The sequence below is a fragment of the Columba livia genome, chromosome 19 (assembly GCF_036013475.1).
Source record: "Columba livia isolate bColLiv1 breed racing homer chromosome 19, bColLiv1.pat.W.v2, whole genome shotgun sequence".
NCBI classification, from domain to species: Eukaryota; Metazoa; Chordata; class Aves; order Columbiformes; family Columbidae; genus Columba; species Columba livia.
This window is the reverse complement of record NC_088620.1, coordinates 3326373-3347836: the sequence shown is the minus strand read 5'-3', so window position 1 is coordinate 3347836 and position 21464 is coordinate 3326373. Positions and strand designations below refer to the sequence as shown.

At 51.9% G+C, this 21464-nt stretch overlaps 1 protein-coding gene across 3 annotated transcripts in view; it reads left to right on the top strand.

The window, feature by feature from the left end:
* Positions 1-21464, top strand: part of RXRA (retinoid X receptor alpha) — a 103804-nt gene that overhangs the window by 69765 nt on the left and 12575 nt on the right. For all 3 annotated transcript variants that reach the window (XM_065035650.1, XM_065035652.1, XM_065035651.1), the window contains exons 3-6: positions 2915-3065; positions 3677-3856; positions 13057-13226; positions 18704-18833. In XM_065035650.1, coding sequence (XP_064891722.1) covers positions 2915-3065; positions 3677-3856; positions 13057-13226; positions 18704-18833 — 631 coding nt within the window. The remainder of the gene's footprint in view (positions 1-2914; positions 3066-3676; positions 3857-13056; positions 13227-18703; positions 18834-21464) is intronic.

Genomic DNA, 21464 nt, shown 5'->3' with positions numbered 1-21464 from the left:
TAAGTGGTTTTCCTAGAGGTGACAGCGAGGAGGTCGTCAGCCTAATGGCTCCTGCCATCTGGTCCCTGTCTGGGCCCATTAGGTCCCCGTCCCTGTCCCTGCAGTGGGCAGAGGCGCCTACCTGGGCCCACGGAGGAGTGCAGGAGGAGGGTGCAGGCGGTGGGGCCGATGCTCGGAGGGGAGCACAGACCCCTGCACCGCTGTACCGGTCGGCAAAGCGCTGGGGGTAATGAGGCATGCGGCCCCCGTCGCCAGGCGGGGATGGCACTGATGGAAGGTGGTTTGAATCAGATGGCAGATGCCACTTGCCATCAGCTCACGCCTTGTTGCCTCTGGAAAGCCAGCAGAGCAGAAGGGCACGGGGCGCACGAGATGCCGTGGGTTCCATGGGGTGGGTCCCATCCTCCCCAGCTCCTGCCGGTGCTGGGGTGTGAAGGAGCCATCAGGCTCCCGAAAGCTGGGTCGCTTTCCCTCTCCCGTTTGGTCCGGGGGAGGTGAGGAGCCAGTAGCACTTGATGCCAGCTCCGGAGGATGCTCAGAGCACACCCAGCACCCTTCCTCCAGCACCATGCACTTTCCAGGACATCACACAGCTTCCAAATGCAGCCCCAAAATCAGGGTGTCCTGCCATGGCACCCCAGCATCCAGGGAGTCCCCAGGCCCCCTCGGGGATGGGGTGCTGGTGCCAAGGGGTGAGGGGTGCGGGGCAGGAATGGCTGAAAGCAGGGCTGATTTGTGGTGTTGAGCACAGTCCCAGCTGAACTGCGAGGCTGGACAGAGCAACTCTGCTGTTTACTGGGCTTTAACACATATTTAAACCCTCCTACTAAAAACTCTGGAAAAACAGGAAAAAAAAGGCAGGATTTTCAGTAAGAGCTGAAAGGGAGGGACTTTCCACATGGTTCGCGGGGCTGTGCTGGCGCAGCCGCCTCCGGCATTGCTGGCAGCAGCTTGGGGTGCCTGCGGCGAGCGGGGAGAGATCAGACGCGGGATTAGGCTTTTCCAGAGCCGCTCTCTGCCTTTGCACAATGTTCTTTGTAAGGGTGCCTGGGGGACCGGAGATGGGTTGTTTGTGGGTTTTTTTTGGATGGGGGGAGGAATAAATCTCTGCTTGCCAGAAGGGACAGGATTTGATCCCCGGTGCAATGAACTGAACAGGGAAGGGAGAGGAGCCGAGGAGTCCCAGCATCACTGGGGAAGCAGAGCGCTGGTTCCTCCCGTGTCCCCGCTTCTCTTGCTGAGTTGTCCAGCCCTGGAGCAGAAGTTCTGTGCCAAGGCGGGGGCCGCTGCCTCCTCCCTGCCTGCACGTGCTGCCAGTTTCGCTCGGCGGCCGCCAGCACGGAGGGGAAGGCGCAGGGCAGGCGCCGGGGGGGTGTGGGAACCACGGGGTGCACGTGGTGCCTCCGCTGAAGTTTCGGGCTGTCGCTGCGAGAGGAACTGATGACTTCCCCCAGCCCAGCCCGTGGCTGACTCAGCTCCCTCCAGGATGTCCTGCTGATGCACGGGGTGGTGGTGGGACCCCCCACCCTCCTGGGTGCAAGGCTCAGGGCTCGCCCCATCTTTCTCTGCTCATCTTCCCTGCTAGATGCTCTTGGGGGGCTGCAGACTCTGGGCTCCTGGGACTGGGGGAAGCGGTGGCGAAAGGCTTGCATTCAGCAAGCAGCCGATGGCCTCTGTCCTTGCTCCCATGTGGCAGCGGCCGGTGACACAACACGACAGGAGCCAGAGCCACCAGCTGCATGTGGGAAATGGATCCCTTTCCCAAAAAGCACGCTGGGAGGAATGGCTGGAGCCACTGTCCCCACAGCCGCAGTGCCGGCAGCCCCTGCTCGCAGGGTAGCGCAGAGAGAAGCGCTGTGCCTGGGGACCCACACATCCCAAAGAGATGCTCTTGTCTGGTGACCCACTCCTCCCTCCCTTCTCTGCCCTATCACAGCGTAACTGAGCAGCAGCTACAGCGTGTCCCTCGGTGGCACCAGGTCCCAGCTGCCTTTGATTCATCATCTGGCACAGGCAGGGCGGGAGAGGGAGGCAAATCCATCACATTTCTCCAGGGTGGGTTTACCTTGCTCTGTTCTGCTGTTATTAGTCATCTGCCTGCCAAATATTCCCCACCAGCCCGGAGACTTTAAAGCCAGAGGAACGGCTGCGCTCCTCTAATTGACAGATCACAAGCCCTGGGACTTCCCCGAATTAATTTGTGACAAGTGCAATTGCTGAGTATCTCGACTAGGGAAGAGAAACACAACAAACCGCAGCACAAATCCTGCGTATCCATCCTGGATTTAGAAGTTGGCAGGGATGAGGCTCTGTGACAGTCCCTGGCAGGCTGGTCCCTAGGACAGCCGCAGTGCTCCTGTCTGGTGCTGCATCCCAGGGTGACCCATTTTCAGTCCCCTGTCCACCCAGAGAAGTGTCCCACCCCAACCAGCTCTGGAAAGCCAGGCCCCGTTGCATCCAGGATCTATTTATTTGCTGTGAAGCTTTCCTTTGGTGAGATAATGCTAAAAGGATATCTGTAAATTGCAGAGCTAAAGCACCAGGGTGAGGGTCTGGTGATGCAGGAGGAACGGGTTGTCCCCTTAAATCATGCAGGAGCATCCTTCATGGGGTGGTGGTGTCAGCCCTGCATGGGGGGACACGCTGTGTCCCTGCTCCTTCCACCCTGGTGCCAGCAGCAAGACCCAGTGCCATCCCGCTACCAGCTCAGAGTCACCCCGGCTTTTATGCCAGGGCAACAGCTGAGTACTTGTGCCTTTGGTCTCTGGACACATGTGCCCAAATCTTCCTCTTGATTCAGCTTTGTGGGTGGGTTTTTTAAGCGGTGCATGTCCCCGTTGGAAGCTTGTGCCCTGCCTGTCCCTCCTGTCCCGTGTCTGGCTCCTCACTGAGCGCTGTGCTTCTCTCTCGACAGCTCAACTCACCCATGAACCCCGTCAGCAGCTCAGAAGACATTAAGCCACCCCTGGGGCTCAATGGAGTCCTCAAAGTGCCAGCACATCCCTCAGGAACGATGGCCTCCTTCACCAAGCACATATGTGCCATCTGCGGGGACAGATCTTCAGGTGAGGCTGGTGCCTGTCCCAGGAGGGGTTTGCAGTGTCGTGCTGGGGCTGCGCTCACATATGGGTGCCCTGGGAGAGCGTGGCGAGGGGGTTGTGGCTCCTGGGGTCCCTGCAGCACAGCGAGGACTCTCCATTGGGAGAGGAGCAGCCTGTGCCCTCAGAGGAGGGTGTGAAAAGTCCCTTATTGACCAGCCTTCCCCAGCCCATCTGGTCTGGAGCAGATTCTGACCCAAGCCAAGAGACCCCAGGTCTCAGCTTAAGGCTGGTGTTACATCGTCAAGTCCTGCGCAGTTTGAAGACAAGGCATTAGTGAGCGTCCCACTCTCTACCCATCCTTTGATCTTCACTGGTCTTGTCACACAGCACCAGATAAAGAGATGTGCTTCAACAGAGTCTCTCCACTCGTGGGAGATAAAGATGTGCTAATTCCCTTTATTCTCATGCCGTTTTAAAAGCTTTCTGTAAGTGCTCTCATTGCCAGTTGCTGAGGTCCTTAGGGACACCTCCTGTGCTGGTCGGGCTGCGGGGTGGAAGAGAAGGTGCATGGTGCTGAGCAGGCTGGGTCGCCTGTCCTTGTGGGTCCTTTTAACTCAAGTCGCTTCCCCCTGCAGGTAAACATTACGGGGTTTACAGCTGCGAGGGCTGCAAAGGCTTCTTCAAGCGCACGGTGCGGAAAGACCTCACCTACACCTGCCGCGACAACAAGGACTGCTTGATCGACAAGCGCCAGCGCAACCGCTGCCAGTACTGCCGCTATCAGAAGTGTTTGGCGATGGGGATGAAGCGAGAAGGTAAGACGGAGAGAGCACCCATGGGTGCTGCAGGGACCTTTCCTTCGCTAGGAGGCTCCAGCAGCTCCTGCTTCTGTTGGCAATGTGGCAGCACCACGTGCACCAAAAGCAGCGTGAAACGGCCTGCGCTGGGGCACCAACAATGCACAGCTCTCATTTATGTCTTGCTTTAGCGCCACAGCCATGGCCTCCAAAAAAGCAATAAGTCCCACAGTGGTACCCAAATGATGGGGAGGTGAGAGGCCCCTGTGCATGTCCCAGCTGTGAGTTGTTTGTGGTGCACACCTCGCTCGGGACAGGCAGGGAAACTCGGGGAACTATCGTCCTTCTTATCAGAGTCCGGAGCTCAGGCATTGGCCCTGAGCACCAGCTGCTCTAACTCAGTAACGTTCCCTAGCAGTAGCAACACCAGATTGTTTTTTTCTCATTGGAAGGAAAGAAGAAATTCAGTCTCGTAAAAAGATATCCCTCCTCTTACTGGAATTTAAATTTAGGATCTAAAGCTCCCTGGCAGTGCCTCTTGTAAATGCTCTTTTTAAATGCTGACTCTATCTGTTTTAAACTGCTGGTAGAACAGGCTTTTACCAGACGCGATGTGAAAATGACCCCGTGGTGCTGCTCAGCTCCCTGCTGCCTTCTCCCCTTACATCTCCGCAGCCACACTCGCCTCCCTGACCGGCCGATAAACCCATCCAAACCCATCTCTCGCCGAGTCGCTTGGTATGGCGAGCAACATCCCAGCCCACGGGTCTCTTTGAAGAGCACTTAGTCCTGTCTGAAGCTTTGATTAAACAGGGCAGTGCTGGAGCTGTGCCGAGCGCTGAGCAGACCCTGCCACGCTCCATCAACGGGGTTACCCAAGGCCCCCTCTCCATGCTCACCCAAAGCAATTCATGTTTGACAGAAGGCTTCTAAAAGCTGCTCCTTGGAGCCATCACCATGGAGCAGTTGCAGTGTCTCCCAGCTCCACATCCTCTATCCTTTCCTCGCCTCCTTTCGTGTCCAATTTGCATCATTTCCAGCTTGATAGGAAAGAGAGAACCTTGAGTCTTACACGCAGAGGTGAGGACAGTCAGAAAATGCCTCTAAAGGTGAGTGGTACAGTGCAGGCATTGCCCTGGCTGCTTTGCAGATGGGCAGAGCTGTGGAGTGTGCTGGAAAAAACAGACTATATGTGACAGGAAAGTCAAATCTCCAGCCCTGGGAGACTAAAGAGAAGCCAAGAAGTCTCCTGTGTGTTGAGCAGCAGCACTTGCTTCTCAGGGGAGCAATGCAGGTGTAGATGCCCGTGGAGCATCCCGTTACCCTTGGCATGGCCTCGGGAGCCTTGTACCAGCAGCTGGAGACCCACTGTCCTGTCAGACCCCTGAAGCATCTCAGCCAAGGTCTGTAGGGAAGGCAACACCAGCAGTAATGTTAAAACTCCATAGCCTGCACTGACACCCTGTGATCAGGTACCTGCTCCGTGCCTACCATTAACGGTGATTGCATGGGCAGCACCACTAAAATTATGGGTCCATTAATTAATTTCTAAATGGTGGTGGAATTCCCCAGGGGGCGCGTACAGTATGAGGACTCTATTAATTCATCTTGATTAACATTATCACAATGAATACCAAATGAATTCATAACGATCGGCCAATTATTTAAAAATGTGACAGATGGGATCTTCATAACTCTACAAGTGCACTCAGGCAGCGCTGGCTGATCTTCTGATTCAGCTTCAGAGAAGGGCAGAAAGCCCTTGGCAGTCAGTAGATGTTTGGGATATAATCCCCATGTAGGTAAACTCTTGTCCCCAAATAAACCTGAAACTTCACAGCGTCTCCTGGCAGGTGTGGAGTTATCCCAGTGTTATCCCAGACCTCAGAGTGAGAAGCTGGGTCTTGCTGAGCTTTGATTTTAAGCAGCTCTTGAGTTTCATGTGTGATATCCACCTGATCTGTCAATAAAAAGGTGTCTTTCCCACTGCGCCCATCCCAGCTCACTGCTGCTGCACATCCACATCCACAAGGAGCCTTGTCCTTGTCCTTACACCAGTCCTGACACCTCCCCATCATCTCTGTTTTGGGGAACAGTTTTGTGCTAAATCTTGCATTTCTAATTCCTTTTGCCTAAATACTCCCTTACAACATAGCTGGCTTTTTATTTTCTAGTGTGAACTGTTGCATCTTTTAAGTAACAGAGCCAGGGTAATGGGCCTCATTTCCCTCATAAATATCTTGCTCTGGAGATGTGATTTGTAGCTACACAAAGGCATAGCAGATTCCTGCTGGGAAAGTATCTCTCCTGTAGCCCAAAGGTTTTTGTTTGTGATGGAATTACAGTAAAACCCTCTAAACTAAGTGCTATAGCTCTGGTGAGAGAATAAGTGTTAAAGGTGTCATGTGTGGTGGTGAGCAGAGCTGCCATCTGCAGAGTGATGCTGGGAAGATTAGGGGCCGGAGCCACTTTCATCCCCAAAAACCCATGCCTGAAGGGTAGAAGGAAACGTCTCTTACATAGCTAAGAGCTTGGCTTAAAGGAGTAAAATCAATAGGACCTCTTGGGCAGCTGATGGAGCTCTGGAAGGGTTTGGTCCCAACAGTCTTGGCTTAAAGAGGGGAAAGCCCATGGAAGCAGAAGATTCTGGTGCGTGTATCTCTGCTTGCTGCTCCCTGTTAAAAACGTTTAAGATAGATCCTGATGCTGCATTCATGTTGAATGAGCCTCATGGACTCTGAGGTATTGCAGCTATCGTAAATAAGCAACTAGGAACATTTTTCCCCTATGAATTACTGCCAGCTGTGTGAGGCTTTGGTTTTTGTACTCTGTCTCCCACTAAATACCGGATAGTCAACAAAATTAAGATTACCATCAGGGATCTTGATGAGAGCAGGGATTATTATTGTGGGGAAGGCTGTTTGCATCCAGAAGTGTAACTCTCTCTGCTCAATCTGTTATTCATTAGGGTCTCAGGTGTCTGTGTATCAATAGCCTTAGGTTTTTAAAGGGAAAAAGTGGAAACAGCGTTTGAGTTAAGCAGAGCTGAGAGGAAACACTGAGGGTCTCGGGCTAAAGGTGTCTTGCATGTAATGCCGTTAGCCGGGGTTAACTCCAGAGGTGAAGGGGCCCATCGGAGAGACCACAAGCTCCACGGCCTCGCCTTGAGGCGCTATCTCGTGTGAGGAGGTCCCGGCCCCGCCATCGCTGGCAACGGCGCCGGATCGCAGAGCGAGCAGGAAATACCAGCGCGGAGCCCTTTCTCATGCTCCCGCCGGCCGCCCTTGGCCGGCGCGCAGGGAGCAGCGCTGGGAACCGGCACAGCCCGGCCCCGCTCCGTCTGCTGCCTCCGGACACCCGCGGGAGCCAGCCCGTCTCCATCGCATCTGCTGGCCTGCCTGCTTCGTTACCCTGTTTCCCCAAAAAATAAGCCCTAGCGTGATTTTTCAGGATTTTTGAGGATGCTCAGAAGATAAGCCCTGCTCCAAAAATAAGCCCTAGTTACAGTTCATTAAAAAAGTCAATTTAAATAGTGTCCAGGCAGCATGTAAAAAAGTAAGCATCTTTTGGAGCAAAAATTAATGTAAGACCCTGTCTTATTTTGGGGGAAACGGAGTAACTGGGAGCTACCCCTTGCTGAGCTGCAGCCTGCAGCACTAACTGGTGTTTGGTGCTGATGAGGTGAAATGGATGTTGCTGCATTTGCTGGGAAGCTCGTAGCCCACCTGGAGACCAGAACACTGTCCTTCCTGGCAGGGGCTGCGTACCTGAACCCCAAGATTGTTCCTAAATCAGAGCATAGATACTGTAACGGCAGTGGCCTGGGTATGGCTGCAGCTGCTATGGATACTAGGAAAAAAGTCTTCATAGAAAGGGTTGTTGGGCATTGGAATAGGGCAGTGATGGAGTCACCATCCCTGGAGGGGTTTAAAAGGCGTTTAGACAAGGTTCTTAGGGACCTGGTTTAGTGCTAGAGTTAAGTTAGGTTATGGTTGGACTCAGTGATCCTGAGGGTCTCTTGCAACTGAAATGATTCTATGAGTCTACGATCCACAGTCATGCTTGGAGGATCCGGGACATCTGTCCGGTTGCACATCTGATCTCTGACTCTAAGACTTCGTTAAACTTCCCAGCCTGAGAGAATTCTTCCTCTCGCCCTGTGTTTGTGAGTCGGTTTTCCCTTTCTCACTTGCGCTGCCGCTGAGCTGGGGGATTTAACTTAGGAGGGGTTTGTCGTGCAGCGCTGCTGGGAGCAGCTCTGGTCTGCAGCTCGGAGACATCCACACGTCTCCAGGGAGCTGCTCAGATAAATCACTTCATGCAGAGGGACCGAAGTTTCCCTGTGTTTTAACCCAGACTTGGAGCTGAGCTCCTGCACTAACACAACAGGAGCAAGAGGAGTCTGGGGAGAAAAACCAGGAATTCAGGTCTCTAACCCACTGTCCAAGTGAACGTGAAAACAGGCAAGTGGCCGTACCCCAGTGAAGGGGCAGAGTTCAAGAGCACAGCTATTTTTAGTAGTAATTTTGGAACGGAAAATGTCTTTCAGCTTAATGAGCTTGTTTCTTATATCCTTTTAAAGTGCTGCTCTTTAAACCAGCTGGTTAAATGATGCTGGGTTTGTTTTTTGTTTTTAAAGATACTCTTAGGTTGAGAAAAAGAGCTTGGTTTGTGATTTTTCTCTCATTGCTTTAGCGATGTTGCTGTTTACTTTGCCGTGTCCGGCTTTTGAAAGCGAAGTGAGCTTGTGATTTTTTGCTGTTGTTTTCCAGAGCCGTTCCCCATGTGGACCGACTGTGTGCAAAGGTTTCACTTCAGTTTTTAACACTCCATTTCACTGAAGTTACCTTTCTTTTTTATCATCACGGCAGTATTTTGCCTGTGTTTAAAAAATGCAGGATTCAGTTGAAAATGTTGGAGAAAATGCCACCACTTATTTCTTATATCTCAGCTTTTGAGGTTTCTTACAGTAGTAGGAAGCCGCATCTTTGAAAAAAAGGGAGACATATGAAAGCAGAGCAGGAGAAACACTGTCTGAATTAGTTTCCTCAGATATCATGCCATTTTTGATATAAACAGGTACTTCAGGCATAAGCTCTTCAAGATGCTGATGATACACAGCTAAGACGTAGCTTCATAAAAAGGCAGTGGAGCCCAATAAATTCCACCGCTGGTGAAATAGAAATCCCCAATAACTTTCCACCCAACACTTCATAAATAAAACAGCCACCCACTTGCAGGCTTGGGAAGACTGGGCAGGTTTGGGTCTTGGAGGCCACCAGAGCCCCTGGGCTCTCCAGGAGGAGGGTGGTGTGTCCTGGCGATGTGGGGGCACTTCCTCGAAATTCATCCATGTTGGAGCACTCTGGGAAGTGTCATCATCCTTATTTGTCCTATGGATCCCTGCATTTGCTGGGGAATGGCAAGGAGGAAGAGAGACGAAGGCAGGAGAGGATCAGAGCATCCTAAGAAGAATGGGAGAACAGGGGCTACAAAGTGCGTTTTCTCTTTGCCCACGGGTTCCATACTGAGCATCGGTGGATTTGTCCCCCAGAAAAAACTCCGTTTCTGGTGGGAGTGAATTATCCTTCCCCCTCCTCCCCCATGAAAAGAAACAAACCCCAGGCAGGCATCCACGCCATTGTTCCTGGAAGGATGGATTTTCCTCCCAGAAACAAGCGCTCATCTGTATTAATGAAAGGTACGTGGTAATTAGGAGCTGCCGTAGCATCCAGCTCGCGCTGCCAGCAAACAAATGATGCTGCAACCCATGAGAGTCTCAGAAAAGCCTCTGTCTTCAAAATCCTGTCCCCTTTGTGCCTCTTCCTCCCCTCGTTAACATTCCTCTGGCACAAAGCTCGGTGCCTGCCGAGGGTGGCAGTGCCACAGCTTGGGGACCCATGTTGCATCTTTGACCAGGCTTTAAAAATGGAGTGTGCAAAGTGTGCGCTTGACTTTTTTTTTTAAAATCTAATTAGTCTACAGGTCACAACATCAGGTTTCTGATGTTTCCAAGGTTTAAAAAGGAAATAAAAGTTTAGCCAGAGGTTTGGGATGCAGGGATGTTCACATGGCTCAGAGAGCCAGGACGTCGTGACGTTCATCACAAGGCTTGTGATGAGATGGCAGGAGTTGGGGATGCTGCCATGGTTGCTCAGCAGTGTCCTCCAAGTCCTCCCCAGAGCCTCAGTGAGCAGCTTGTTCTTCTCCGGCTGCTGGAAGGTTCATTACTCAACCACAGCCACCACTCTGGTTGGTTTGGACACGCGGGTGCTCACTTGGACTCAAACCCATCCATGGAGCTGTCAGATGCCGCACCATGAGCAGAGGCAAGGTGTCCGGTGATGATGTGCACACAGATGGTTCTGGCATTTTTGCACATCAGCCCTCAGACTCGGGCAGCAGAGGCTCATCTGCATCCACAGGATGAGACATTTTGGTTCTTACACAGAGAAGTCACCGAGAATTGGTCTTGACACATGGGACTCCGTATCTTGCTGTACCATGGCCTGAGGATGTGCAGATGGGCTGAAGAAGCTTGAGATGAAAAATTATAACAGCCGGCTTTAGGCGAGTACAGGCCAAACGAAGCAGAATGGCACGAGAGCCTCTTCATCAGGTGCCGTGGAAAACACGGTCCTTGACTCAGCTGAGCCATAGCTGGAGGAGGTCGGGCTGCCGCTCAGACCTCTGACTGCAACTTCTTTTCTTTCTCCTCAAGTGGCTTGCAAGGTTTAAATGCTTCCCTTACGTTAAGAAAATCGGACTGGAAAACATCTCAACCATACGAGCTTCCTCTGAGAAAAAGAAAAGCATTGTCAGAGCCATCAGCCCGGAGGAGAGCATCTTCTCTGAGAACACGGCGCGACAGATGGGGCTGGTGTAACCACAGCTTGGGGCTGCTCTGCCTGGCCAGAGAGGCTTGTCTGGGCTGCAGCAAGCAATATGCCTGCCTCACCTCCTGCATTTAAGGTAAATAGAGCAACTAGTGCTGTGCCACCCTCACGATGAGAAAAATTGGCATAATTTGGAACAGCACAGCTCTAAGAGGGGATCTCATCTCATCTCTCACCTGCAGCCCGAGCAGTGAGGTGGATCGACAAGGACATGGGCTCCTCTCGGCTTCCCCGCATCCGTCCCAGACTGGGATGTGTTTTTTGGACTAACGCCCCTTCCAGTGGTGCAGGTGGTTGATCTCGGAGCAAGGCACCAAGCTTTGTACCTTTATCCTTGAGACCCGCTGCAACTGTGCATCGGGTCTTTGGCATTTAAGTCATTTTGTAAAATCCCATTTGTTGAGGGTTTGCCTTTCTCTTAGGCTTTTCTGTTATTTAGTAGGTGTTTTATCTCTTCTAATGTGCCCCAAGGAGTTTTGGTACATCTGTGCTGTTGAAGAAACGTTGGCATTAAGCAAAAATTTCTAGCCTTTTGATGACTGAGGAAGCTGGAGTAGGGGTGGGGGGAGAAATTTAAGCAGGATTTTATGTTGGCTTGAAAAGTGGAGAATCCGTGCCAGACAAGAGCCAGATGGACAAAAGCCGCAACACAAACCTGAGCTCCGACAGCAGCAGCTTACCTGACTCTGGCAGACCAAGCGGAAGACGCTGCGTGGGGCTCGGGAGCCTCTGCAGCCCGTAAACTTAAGAGCAGTTTGCGAAGAGGAAAAACAACCTCGTGCTTTTTGCATAACAGCTTTCACATGGCAGGAGGCTGAACACTGTTGATGTGCAGCAAAGGGCAACACCGCAGCGGCTGCGTGAGGGGAGCGGTGGAAATCAGCCCCGGGCCCTCGCGTGCTGGGATGGAGCTGGGTTGATGCGATCGGTGTCCTTATAGGGCTCTTTTGGCATGTGTTTTAATTTCCTGGTTTTTAAGAAATGAGTTTTATATTCTAGGTTTTATTTTTGCACTTGACGGAGAGCTGGTCCCAGTGATCGCCTAAAAAGCCTGACTGTGTTACAGGCTTTCCCTAGAACTGTGCCTGTGCCCCTGCTGCTTTCTCTTAACACCACAGAAACAGCTTCAAATTCAACAGAGAGGTAAAGTGTTAGGATAATTGTCAATAAATAGCACGCCTTTTACGTCACTGAATGCCTCATTCAGTCCCCAACAAAGAGCTGGATAAGTCCAGGGAGTTGCCTCTCCTGAGTAGTGATGGAAACTGCGGTTGCTTGGGCTGTTCTCAGCTAGGCTGGGCTCAAACGTCCTGTGGGAAACAACGGTGTGTGGAAAAGTATGTGATTTAGGATATGTAAGGTGATGACTGAGGAGATAGTTACCCGTGTAACTGTCTGCATAAAGCTGCTTCCCAGATTTAGGGAAAGCGTGTGTGCTGGTTTCAAAGGGAGATCGTTAATAATAATGATGTTATTAGCATCTCATAAGCGTTTTTCATCTACGTACTGTTCAGACATTAGCTTGTCAGCGTGTGACGTGCCTCTGGCTAGATTATTCCTACCACACAGGATTTGGGACAGGTCTCTCCTGTCTGTTTAGAAATTGCCCGTAGACAGAGCGGTGCTTTGCATAGAGCTCCTGCCGGCAGGTCCCTGCTCCTGTCCCACGGTCACACTGTCCTTTGCGGAGCCTCATGGCAGCCGTTAGCATCACTGCGGGACCGGGGAACTGGACCCATGACATGAACTCCTTGGAAATTCAGCACTAACAGGCTCAGAAGGTGGTTGAGCCCTGGATTTTTCCTTTAAACTGACCAATTTGTCTTTTATTTAGGATTCCCTAATGCTGTCACTTCACCTCATTTTCCTCCCCTGCAGCAGTACGCATCCATTTCCCTCTCCCATGGTGGCTCGCCGTGTAGCATCCTTTGCTTTTCATCATGTATCTCTAAGCTTTTTGCTTCCAGGACTTCTCCCTCTGCAGAAAGGGCAGTTTCCCCACAGAAGTCATGTGTGACAGGAACCTTGCTCACCGTGCTCCCAGGGGAGGGCACACAGAGCAGCTCTCCCAGGCCAGGGCTGCCTGGTGGTGCCTTCCCCAAACCTCACACCCCCTTGGACTGTCCAAGCCTGAGACCCTCTGACCACAGTGGTGCACAGATCGGGTGCGAGAACAAGGCGTCAGATGTGTGTGTGCTCCTCCAGGTCACAAGGACTGAGGATGTTTTCGTGGCCAAGTAACGCCTGTAGCTCTGTGGAGCTTTGGGGTGACACCATGGCCGGGAGCCCGAGGCTGACACTGTCCCCTCTCTGTCCCCTTAGCCGTCCAGGAGGAGAGGCAGCGGGGGAAGGACCGCAACGAGAATGAGGTGGAGTCAACAAGTAGCGCTAACGAGGACATGCCCGTGGAAAAGATCTTGGAAGCTGAACTCGCCGTGGAGCCAAAGACAGAGACGTACATTGAAGCAAATATGGGCTTGACGCCGAGCTCGGTAAGGCAGCTCTGTCCTTGTCCCCGTCCCAGGCACACAGGGCAGCAGGGATGGTTTATGGGGTCTCAGGACTGACTTAGCAGAACTACAGCAGTGAGCCCAGCTCAGAGTAGTTATCTTACAGGAATAAGTAGGGCTGAGAAATGCAACTTCTGAGCTCTGTTTAGATGCCGTGTGTGAGCTTAGATGAAAACAAGAGACAAGCAAACCCCTCTGCCCCTGTGCAGCACTGGTACTTGTCTGTGTCACAGCCATAACGAAGGAACAGATACTGTAAGGCATAATTAGAAGGGCTTGCAGAGGTGATTTTTAGTTAACAGCCCTTAGTGCTAAAAGGCAGGAAGAGACTCCAGGCTCTGAAGAGCTCAGAGTCCAATCAAGCCAATAAACAGACCTGTGTGGCTGAAGTGTGGAGAGATAAGAGCTGTAAAATTGGGGTGTGAGTTTTCAGATGCAGAATTCTACAGCTGCTTGTCTCTAAGAAGAGAAAACCTGGAGAAGTTTGCTTTCAAGTTCCTTTCCCATTGAGAAGCTTGCATTATAACTGGGCCTGCTTGAAGCTCTAACAGGATCTTGTGTAAACAAGAGATAGCTGACAGGGAAATAGGAAAAGAGTGAGAAGCTGTGAGGAGGGAAAATGGCTTGGTCCTTTTCCTAAGGGATTCCCTTATCAGCAGGTTAAAGCCTTGCTTAGAGAAAAACTCCCTGCAGAGCAGCTGCCTCCAACCTACCCTCTGAAATTGTGTTTCTAGGGCAGACCCTGTGCAAAGCCCTCACAAAGAGCAGGGAAAGTACTTGCTGCCCAGTCTAGGCAACATTTAGGATGCAATCCCCATTCCCCAATAGCTCCTGTTCCCGTGAAAGTCATGGGAATAGGGAATGCCTGTAACAGGCAGGACTGCAACTGAGGCAACTAATGCAGCAGTTAATTACCCCTGTGCACTGGGAGAGCCCTGGGATACCGAGGGACTGCGAAGTCTCAAAACAAAGAGATGGAGAGGGAGAGGAAAAAACTAAATCGCTGTATGCCATTGTGCGGGTGCTTTTGGGGTCAGGGTCAGCTCTACATGTTTAATTTCCCATTTGCCTTATGGCGATGCCTCTGGCAGGCATGGTCTGTTAGCAGGAGGGGACACCACCGCTGCAAGGTGTCATCAGGGCTGCAGAGGGTAGAAGTTACCCCAATACCCTGTAGTTATTGCCAGACTGACCTGGGAGAGCAGGATCGTATGCTGAAATATCCCTCTGCATTTCTCACTGTGAGGTGTCTCTGAGGCTGAGATGATGAAAGGCAGCTATTTTGGGGGAAGTAGAAGGACTCTGCAGCATTTATTTTCTGCTACAGTAATACTTTATCTCTTTCTTCATATGAGGCTGGAGGATTGAGCTGGGAATACCTTATCTAGCAGGGCTTGACAGGAGATCTCAGAGTCAAGTCGCTTCTTGTAGGAGTCTTAAGTTTTGAGTGCCTCTGCAGGATGCTCTTTTTGGCCTTGACCTATGAGGACACTTTATGGCTGGCTTGCTAAGTGAGGCTTTTCGGTTCATAAAGTGTCACGCTATGGACAGAGCCAATTCCTCAGTGAAGCTCTCCAGAAGCACATACAGGGCCACGGTGCTCCCCTGCGTTTGGGGTTACACCCATACCCTCCAGCCAGAGGGTCCCATCGTTGTGAAGCTGCAAGGGGCTTTGTTTTGGAGGAGGCGGCTCAGCCGTGGTTAGCGAGGGGCTCTGACGGCTATCAGGATTAAAAACACTTCAGGGGAGTTGTAGCCGGCGTTGTGCTGACTCGAAAACAAACCCTAGAGAGCGAGCTGAAATAAATGGCTTCGTCTGGCACTGCGTCTCTTCAGCCTCCTGTAGCAAATTGAAAGCTGGTTCCTGCATAATTCAACACGCATTACTGTGAACAAGGCTGCGTGGTGCATCTAAATAGAAGCAGGAGGCTTGTTGAAATGCCCTATTATTGCCAAGCGGCTTCTGTCGATGAGGTGACATTTGTAGCAGGTTTAGCAGATGTATGAGATCAGCAGCTCGCAGTGACGAGGCCACTGGATGAGGCCAGGGAAGACGGAGGAGGAGTTGCCTTCCTCCCAGCCCTCCCCGGAGAGCCTGTGTGATGGAAGGGCAGAGACGGGGTAAAGCACAAGCTGTTTCCTATTAGCCTGGTATGTTGGGTCCTTCTATTTGCGCCCTGCACCTTGGTCCCTCTACACTGAATACTGCGGTGAGCTGGAGAGCTTCCAGCGCTTACGAGGACATTTCCAGCAGGCTCAGCCAGTCTGGATGGAGGTGGCAGGGTGCTGGAGGAGTTAGCACCGTCCTCGCCCAGATGCTGTCGCATCTGTGGCTGTCACCTTGTGCCACAGTGCCCTTGGCTGCTCTGAGAGCAGAGATTCCAGCTCTGGTTTAGGGAGGTCCCTCTGCTTGGCCAGGCTGGCACTGGTGTGGGACACCAAGGACAGTTTGTGGTACAGTTGTGGGACTTCAGCACAGTCCTCAGAGCTGATAAAAGTGGAGGGCAGGGGTCTGCAGCCTGTTCCAGGAGCCCTGGTATCGAAACACGTCGTTGCTGGTGAAGTGTGCTGCTCTGAGTACGTGACTGGGGAGTGTGACAGAACGAAAGGACACGCAGGCACCTGATCCTTCTGGAAAACTGGAGCTTGGAGGCATCTTCCAGAAAATGGTGACTTGAAACCAGCCACTCAAAGGCCAATTAAGGGCTAATGGAGATAACACCTCTCAGTTACAGGCTTTGCCTTTCAGTGGCCAGGAGCCCATCGGAGGTGGTGCTTACGCTGCAGGAGCCCAGCCCCATTTCATGGCTGCTGGGGACACAGGGCAGAAGCAAACCCATCCTCACACCCAGGGACAGGTACCTGCCGAGGGTGTATGGCCAGTCCTCCTGAGGAACCGGGATCACACGGGATCTGGGGCTTCCTGGGACACACAGCATAGAGGAATCCTGCAGCCTTGTGGGGACCTCCCGAAGGGTTTATCCCCTTTGCCATGGTTAGAAGCCAGGAAAACATCGTGATTAGCAGCTATTTGCAGTGGCTGAAAGAGTTGTTATCAGGGGCTCCTGGTGCAGTTGCTTCAAGTGAGTGTTTTAGTGGTTGATGGTCACCAAAACACTCGTCTTGGCACTCTCCTGCCATCCAAGGCAGGAGAGCAGATTTGCAGGGGCACATCTCTCTCTTAGCTTCATTCTGCCTGGCTCAGCATCCTTTCCCATCCTGTCTGTGCCACCCACAGGGATCACGCTCCTCTGTGCTCCCCTTTCCCCATCATGAGCTTCAAACCATCAACGCACTCCATCCTCTCTGGTGTCGATCAAGGTGTCAGGACAGAGCGTGGGTCCCACACTGTCCTTGGTGGAAGAAATCAGTGCCAGTGCCAGGCTGGCAAAGCAGAGGGACCTCCCACCGGAGCCGGGCTCCTGCAGCGTAAGCACCACCTCCGATGGGCTCCTGGTCACTGAAAGGCAAAGCCTGTAACTGAGAGGTGTTATCTCCATTAGCTCTTAATTGGCCTTCGAGTGGCTGGTTTCAAGTCACCATTTTCTGGAAGATGCCTCCAAGCTCCAGTTTTCCAGAAGGATCAGGTGCCTGTGTGTCCTTTCGTTCTGTCACACTCCAGCATCGTGCCCCTGCTATTTACTGCAGGAGGGGATTTGCTGACTGTGGATGGGGAGGGTTTCTAGCACCGCTTTGCAGATCCCCTCCTGGAGACAGACGAGGCTCTTTCAGCCCGCAGGGACCATACTTTCAGCTGCCTCTCGAGCTCCGGTGATTAAGTTCTGCCAGGAAGCACGGTGGTGGTTCCAGGAACTGCCGTCTGAGGTGTAATTAAAGGCTGGGCCCCTTGATGAGGCTTTGTAGGAAGCACAGAAAGCTGGGTAAAGCCTGTGCTGCCTGCAGAGCAATGGGGACACAGCCTGGGCTGATAGACCCAGAGACTGGCTTTCTGCATCATGGCAAGTCCTAGAGATGGTGACGACCTGCCCACAAGCAACCCCTGATAAAAGCTTTAGAAAAAACACCTAATTTTCCTAAAATATCCCTTTCATGGGGCTGTGCAGGCACTTCTTGCTTTGTGGGTCAGGTTCTGCTGGAGCATGGGGTCTCCCATAAGTTGTGCCCACCCTGCGGAACCAGGATGTCTCAGTTCTCCATCGGGCTGCTCCTCACACCCAGTTCAGGTTTTCCTGTTGTCCAGAGGAAATCCCATCTTATCTCCCTCTCCTGGGGAAAATCCAGTCCCTGGTCACATCTCCTTTCCCAGGGAAGACCCCTCGGAGTGAGATTTCTCTGACCTTGCACTCCTTGGGGAGCTGCTGGAGTCAGGCAGAGCAAGGAGGGAAAACCCTGTAACTGCTGCGATGCTGAACGCGAGCCCATTCCCATCCATCTCTGCACGCAACAGGTGAAAATACTTCGAAGGCGGGTGCCCCTGAGCTTGCCAGATGCTGGTTATTTTAAGCCTGGAGAATGGGAGATATTGGCCACCGAGGCACAGAGTTTGTGTTTGCTGCCAAGGGACGGCAGAGGGGACTGGGCAGGGACCCGGGGGACAAGAGTGACACTCAGCAGCGTGGTCTTTGTCTGCCCAGCCTGGGAGAGGGGTTTGCCAGCTTGTGATGTGGAATGGCCTCATCCTGAGCAAATGGAGGTTGCAGGAGGGAGAGGTTGTGCTGGTGTTTGCGTCTGCTCTGCCTCTGAATTCACACCCCTTCCCCCAGCAGTCCAGGGGTGAAGTAAACACTCCTCCTCTGATTTGGAAACTGCTCTTTTAAGGACATGGAAGAAAAAATAATTGTACAATCAAAGCTGTGAGATATCAGCAGGGATTACAGTGGGATATGTGGAGGGGCTCATACATCGCTGTCCAGAGAACTAAACCCTATATACACACTTGTGCTAGCGAGGTTTGTCTTCTCCAGGGTTAGACAGGCTCTTCCAGTTCCTAATCACAAGCCCACTTGAGCTGTTAGCAGTTCCTTTAAACAGGGATTTGGTGTGTTTAGACTGACTGTTCTCCTTGAGAGCAGATGGTTTTTGTTACTGGATAGTATTTCAAAGGAAAGGGTTTTTCTCTTTTTTTCTGTCATGCCCCCTCTGGTGCTGGTTTATCGAGCTGGAGAATGCTGGCACGGGGACCGTACCGCACGGGCGTGGGAGCCTGCCCTTCCCTGGGCTGGAGCTGCTTTGGCCCATCAGTCACCATGATGGATATTGGGGCTCAGCACTCCTGGTTCCTGTTGTGGAGCTTGCTATAAACTTATTTCAAACCCCGTGGTGCAGAAACCAAATCACCACCTTTCCCCGTGACTGATAACGGCCGCTTCTGAGGTGCTCCCAGCTTCGGGGTCCTTCCCTGCAGCAGGGAGCAGCACATCCCTTCAGCTGCTCCTCCAGTCTCCCTTATTCTCCTTCTTCTGCCTTCTCTGAGCCTTTTGATCTCCTTTTCTTGGCAGCCCAATGACCCGGTGACGAACATATGCCAGGCAGCAGACAAGCAGCTCTTCACCCTGGTGGAATGGGCCAAGAGGATCCCCCACTTCTCCGAGCTGCCCCTGGACGACCAGGTCATCTTGCTCAGAGCAGGTGAGTGGGGACTGTCCCTGCGTGGGCTCTGCCATGGGGCTGTGGGACTGTATTACACTTAGATTCAGGTCCTGGCAACTTGAAAGGCATTAACTGATTCTGAGTAGTAGCCTCTGATAATTCAATTGCTACGTAGGATTTAAAAAGCCCCAAGGGACGTGTTGCTGAATGTGATCCCAAATGTTGCACCAGCTGCCAATCAGCTGAAAAATGGCCTGACTTCATCTCTGATGAGCAAAGTGCTCAGAGATGTGTGCTGGGGTGTGTAAACCGAGGGAGCTATGTGCTGCCTTCCTTGCAGGCTGAGACTTGAAAGACCAAGTGGGCTTGGGACTCCATGAAATTTCATCAAACTAAAATGTTTGATCGTAATTAAAAACAGAAAGGGGAGAAAAAATACATCAGCCTTCTCTCCCACCCACCAAGATGAAAATGAAATTCTCTGGGCTTGTTTTAAATTTCCTTATGTGGCAGGGGGTCTGCAGGAACAGAGGCTTTGGGAGGTGAAAAACAGCTGTAAAAAGGGTCTTCTCCCATCAAGTGAATTCAAGCCCCTGCTGCTGACAGGTTATGCAGAAAGACCAGGGAGGGCAAGAAATCAAGAGCAGAGCTCCACGAGGATGCATTTTAGGCATGAAGGTCTCTGCATAGCTCCAATCATCAGATAAATGATTAAAAAGACTTTGGCTTGGTGCAGCAGAGAGTTTTGCTCCCTTAAACCAAGAGGAAGGCAAGTTGTCAGTGGGATGGATGAAGTGGCTTCCACCAAGTGACAAACTCCGGGGTGAGGCTGGGAGGGGAAATTAGAAGATCTCGATGGCTGGTGGTGGCACCCAGCTCTCCCTCGGCAATGGGAGAAACCACCCTCGGCTATTTGAGGTGCTCGAGGGAACTGCAGAGGGAATGATGGAGGAGGCTGGTGCGGAGCAGAGGTGCAGCCTCAGAGCATGGCAGGATGGTGAACCAGCCGAGCAACCAAACCCGAGCAGGCTGAGGACTCTGAAGTCCCTGATGGCTTTTAAAGTTCCTCTTGTTTCCCCAAAATGCACTTTTATGGGAATTCTAGAGGGGAAAACCCTGCAGGGTGTGTGCTTCTCTTCCTCTTCTGGCCTTGAGTTAATGGCCCCTGTAAAGAAGACGCTGCTGATCCACCTTGGTGGCAGTGTTCATGGCTTTTTACTGTTGAAAATGTGCACCCCAAAATAAATGCCCATGAAATTGAGCAAGAAGGTGCTTTAAGAACCAGGTTCAAAGTATTCACTTCAACACAAAACGTAGAAACTGCCAGAACTCGTCCGGTCCAAGGTCTGTCCAGGTGGCTTCAGGAGAAGGTGTAAGGGCTCCGTAGTAGGAAGGTGATGGGATCAGAGTTTCCCCCTTCCCACACACAACCACTAGCTGTCATTCTGTTTAATAAGGCTGACTGTAGACCAAAGGCATGAATCCTAATACTTTCTGCAATTTTTTTATTGACTGTCAACCAGTGTAACTGCATACCTTGGTCCTGCATACAAATACCCAGTCCCTCTCGCAGCCTGTCTGAAATCCTTGACCTCGATGGTTTCTGGGCGATTAAGTCTCACCGTTTACTGGTGTAGGTTTTCCACTCTTCTTGTATTACCAAAAGGAGATTTTTTGTAGTCACATTTCGTCTAGTGGTTACAGTGGTAGTCTGCGAATGGAGAATTTGGGGGTTTTATTCTCGTTGCAGACGTGGCCAAGTCTCATGTCGTCCCTGGATGGCTCCTGGTAGCCCATGGGTGAAGGTGCCCCTCTGGCTTTTCCACGGGTGTGGGCATCGCCAGAGCTCCCTCATGGCCCTCTCTGGAAATACAAGAAGTGTATTTTTGAAGAGGGTCTTTAGAGCCTCTTGTGAGAGTGGATGAGCAGGGGAAGCATCTCTATAGAAATCTTGGAGGGCTTTCTGCAAATAGCGCAGGGAAGAACTGGATTCAGACAAAAAGCTGCCTTTTGTGAAATGGAAACAAAACCCGCAACAACAGTTCAAGGTTTTCCTTTCTCTTTAGAAGAAGGCCAATGAAAGCTGAACTGGATGCTCTCTGACCTGCTGTTCTCTCCTTTGTGCTGGTGCTTGTTATGACTCTGAGCCGGCATCCTGGAGGGGCCGCTCCATGGGGCAGGACTGGGGCTGCAGACCCCATCGCATCCCAGATTTCATGGTGGCTCAAACCCTGTGGCCATGAGGTGGGCTCCGATGGGCTCTGTGCTCCGAGCATCTCTGCTGGGCCCTCAGATATACCCCCCCCTCGTCTTTTAACCAGTGGCTCTATCTATTATTGAGTGGGGAGGGCGACCTACTGTGAAGAGCAGTGCATGAAATATTTAAGTATTAAAATTTAGCTAAGAGCAGCAGTCAGGCTCAGTCATGCATCCTTTGAGGCAAAAATAAGTGGAGCAGGCATCTTTGGAGGAGCGGTCCTGGATGGGCCGGCAGTAGCTTTCCTCTAATCCTGAATCATTTAAAAATCTTCCCTCTCTAAGCTTTTTGGAGGAGGAGGAGACTCAACTTTTTAAGCCTGTTTTCCCTGGGTTTTCTTGTTTCCATGCTTGCAGGAATAACCTGATGCTTTCTCTGCATCAAGGCCAGCCTGGCAAAGGATGCTGAGCGCT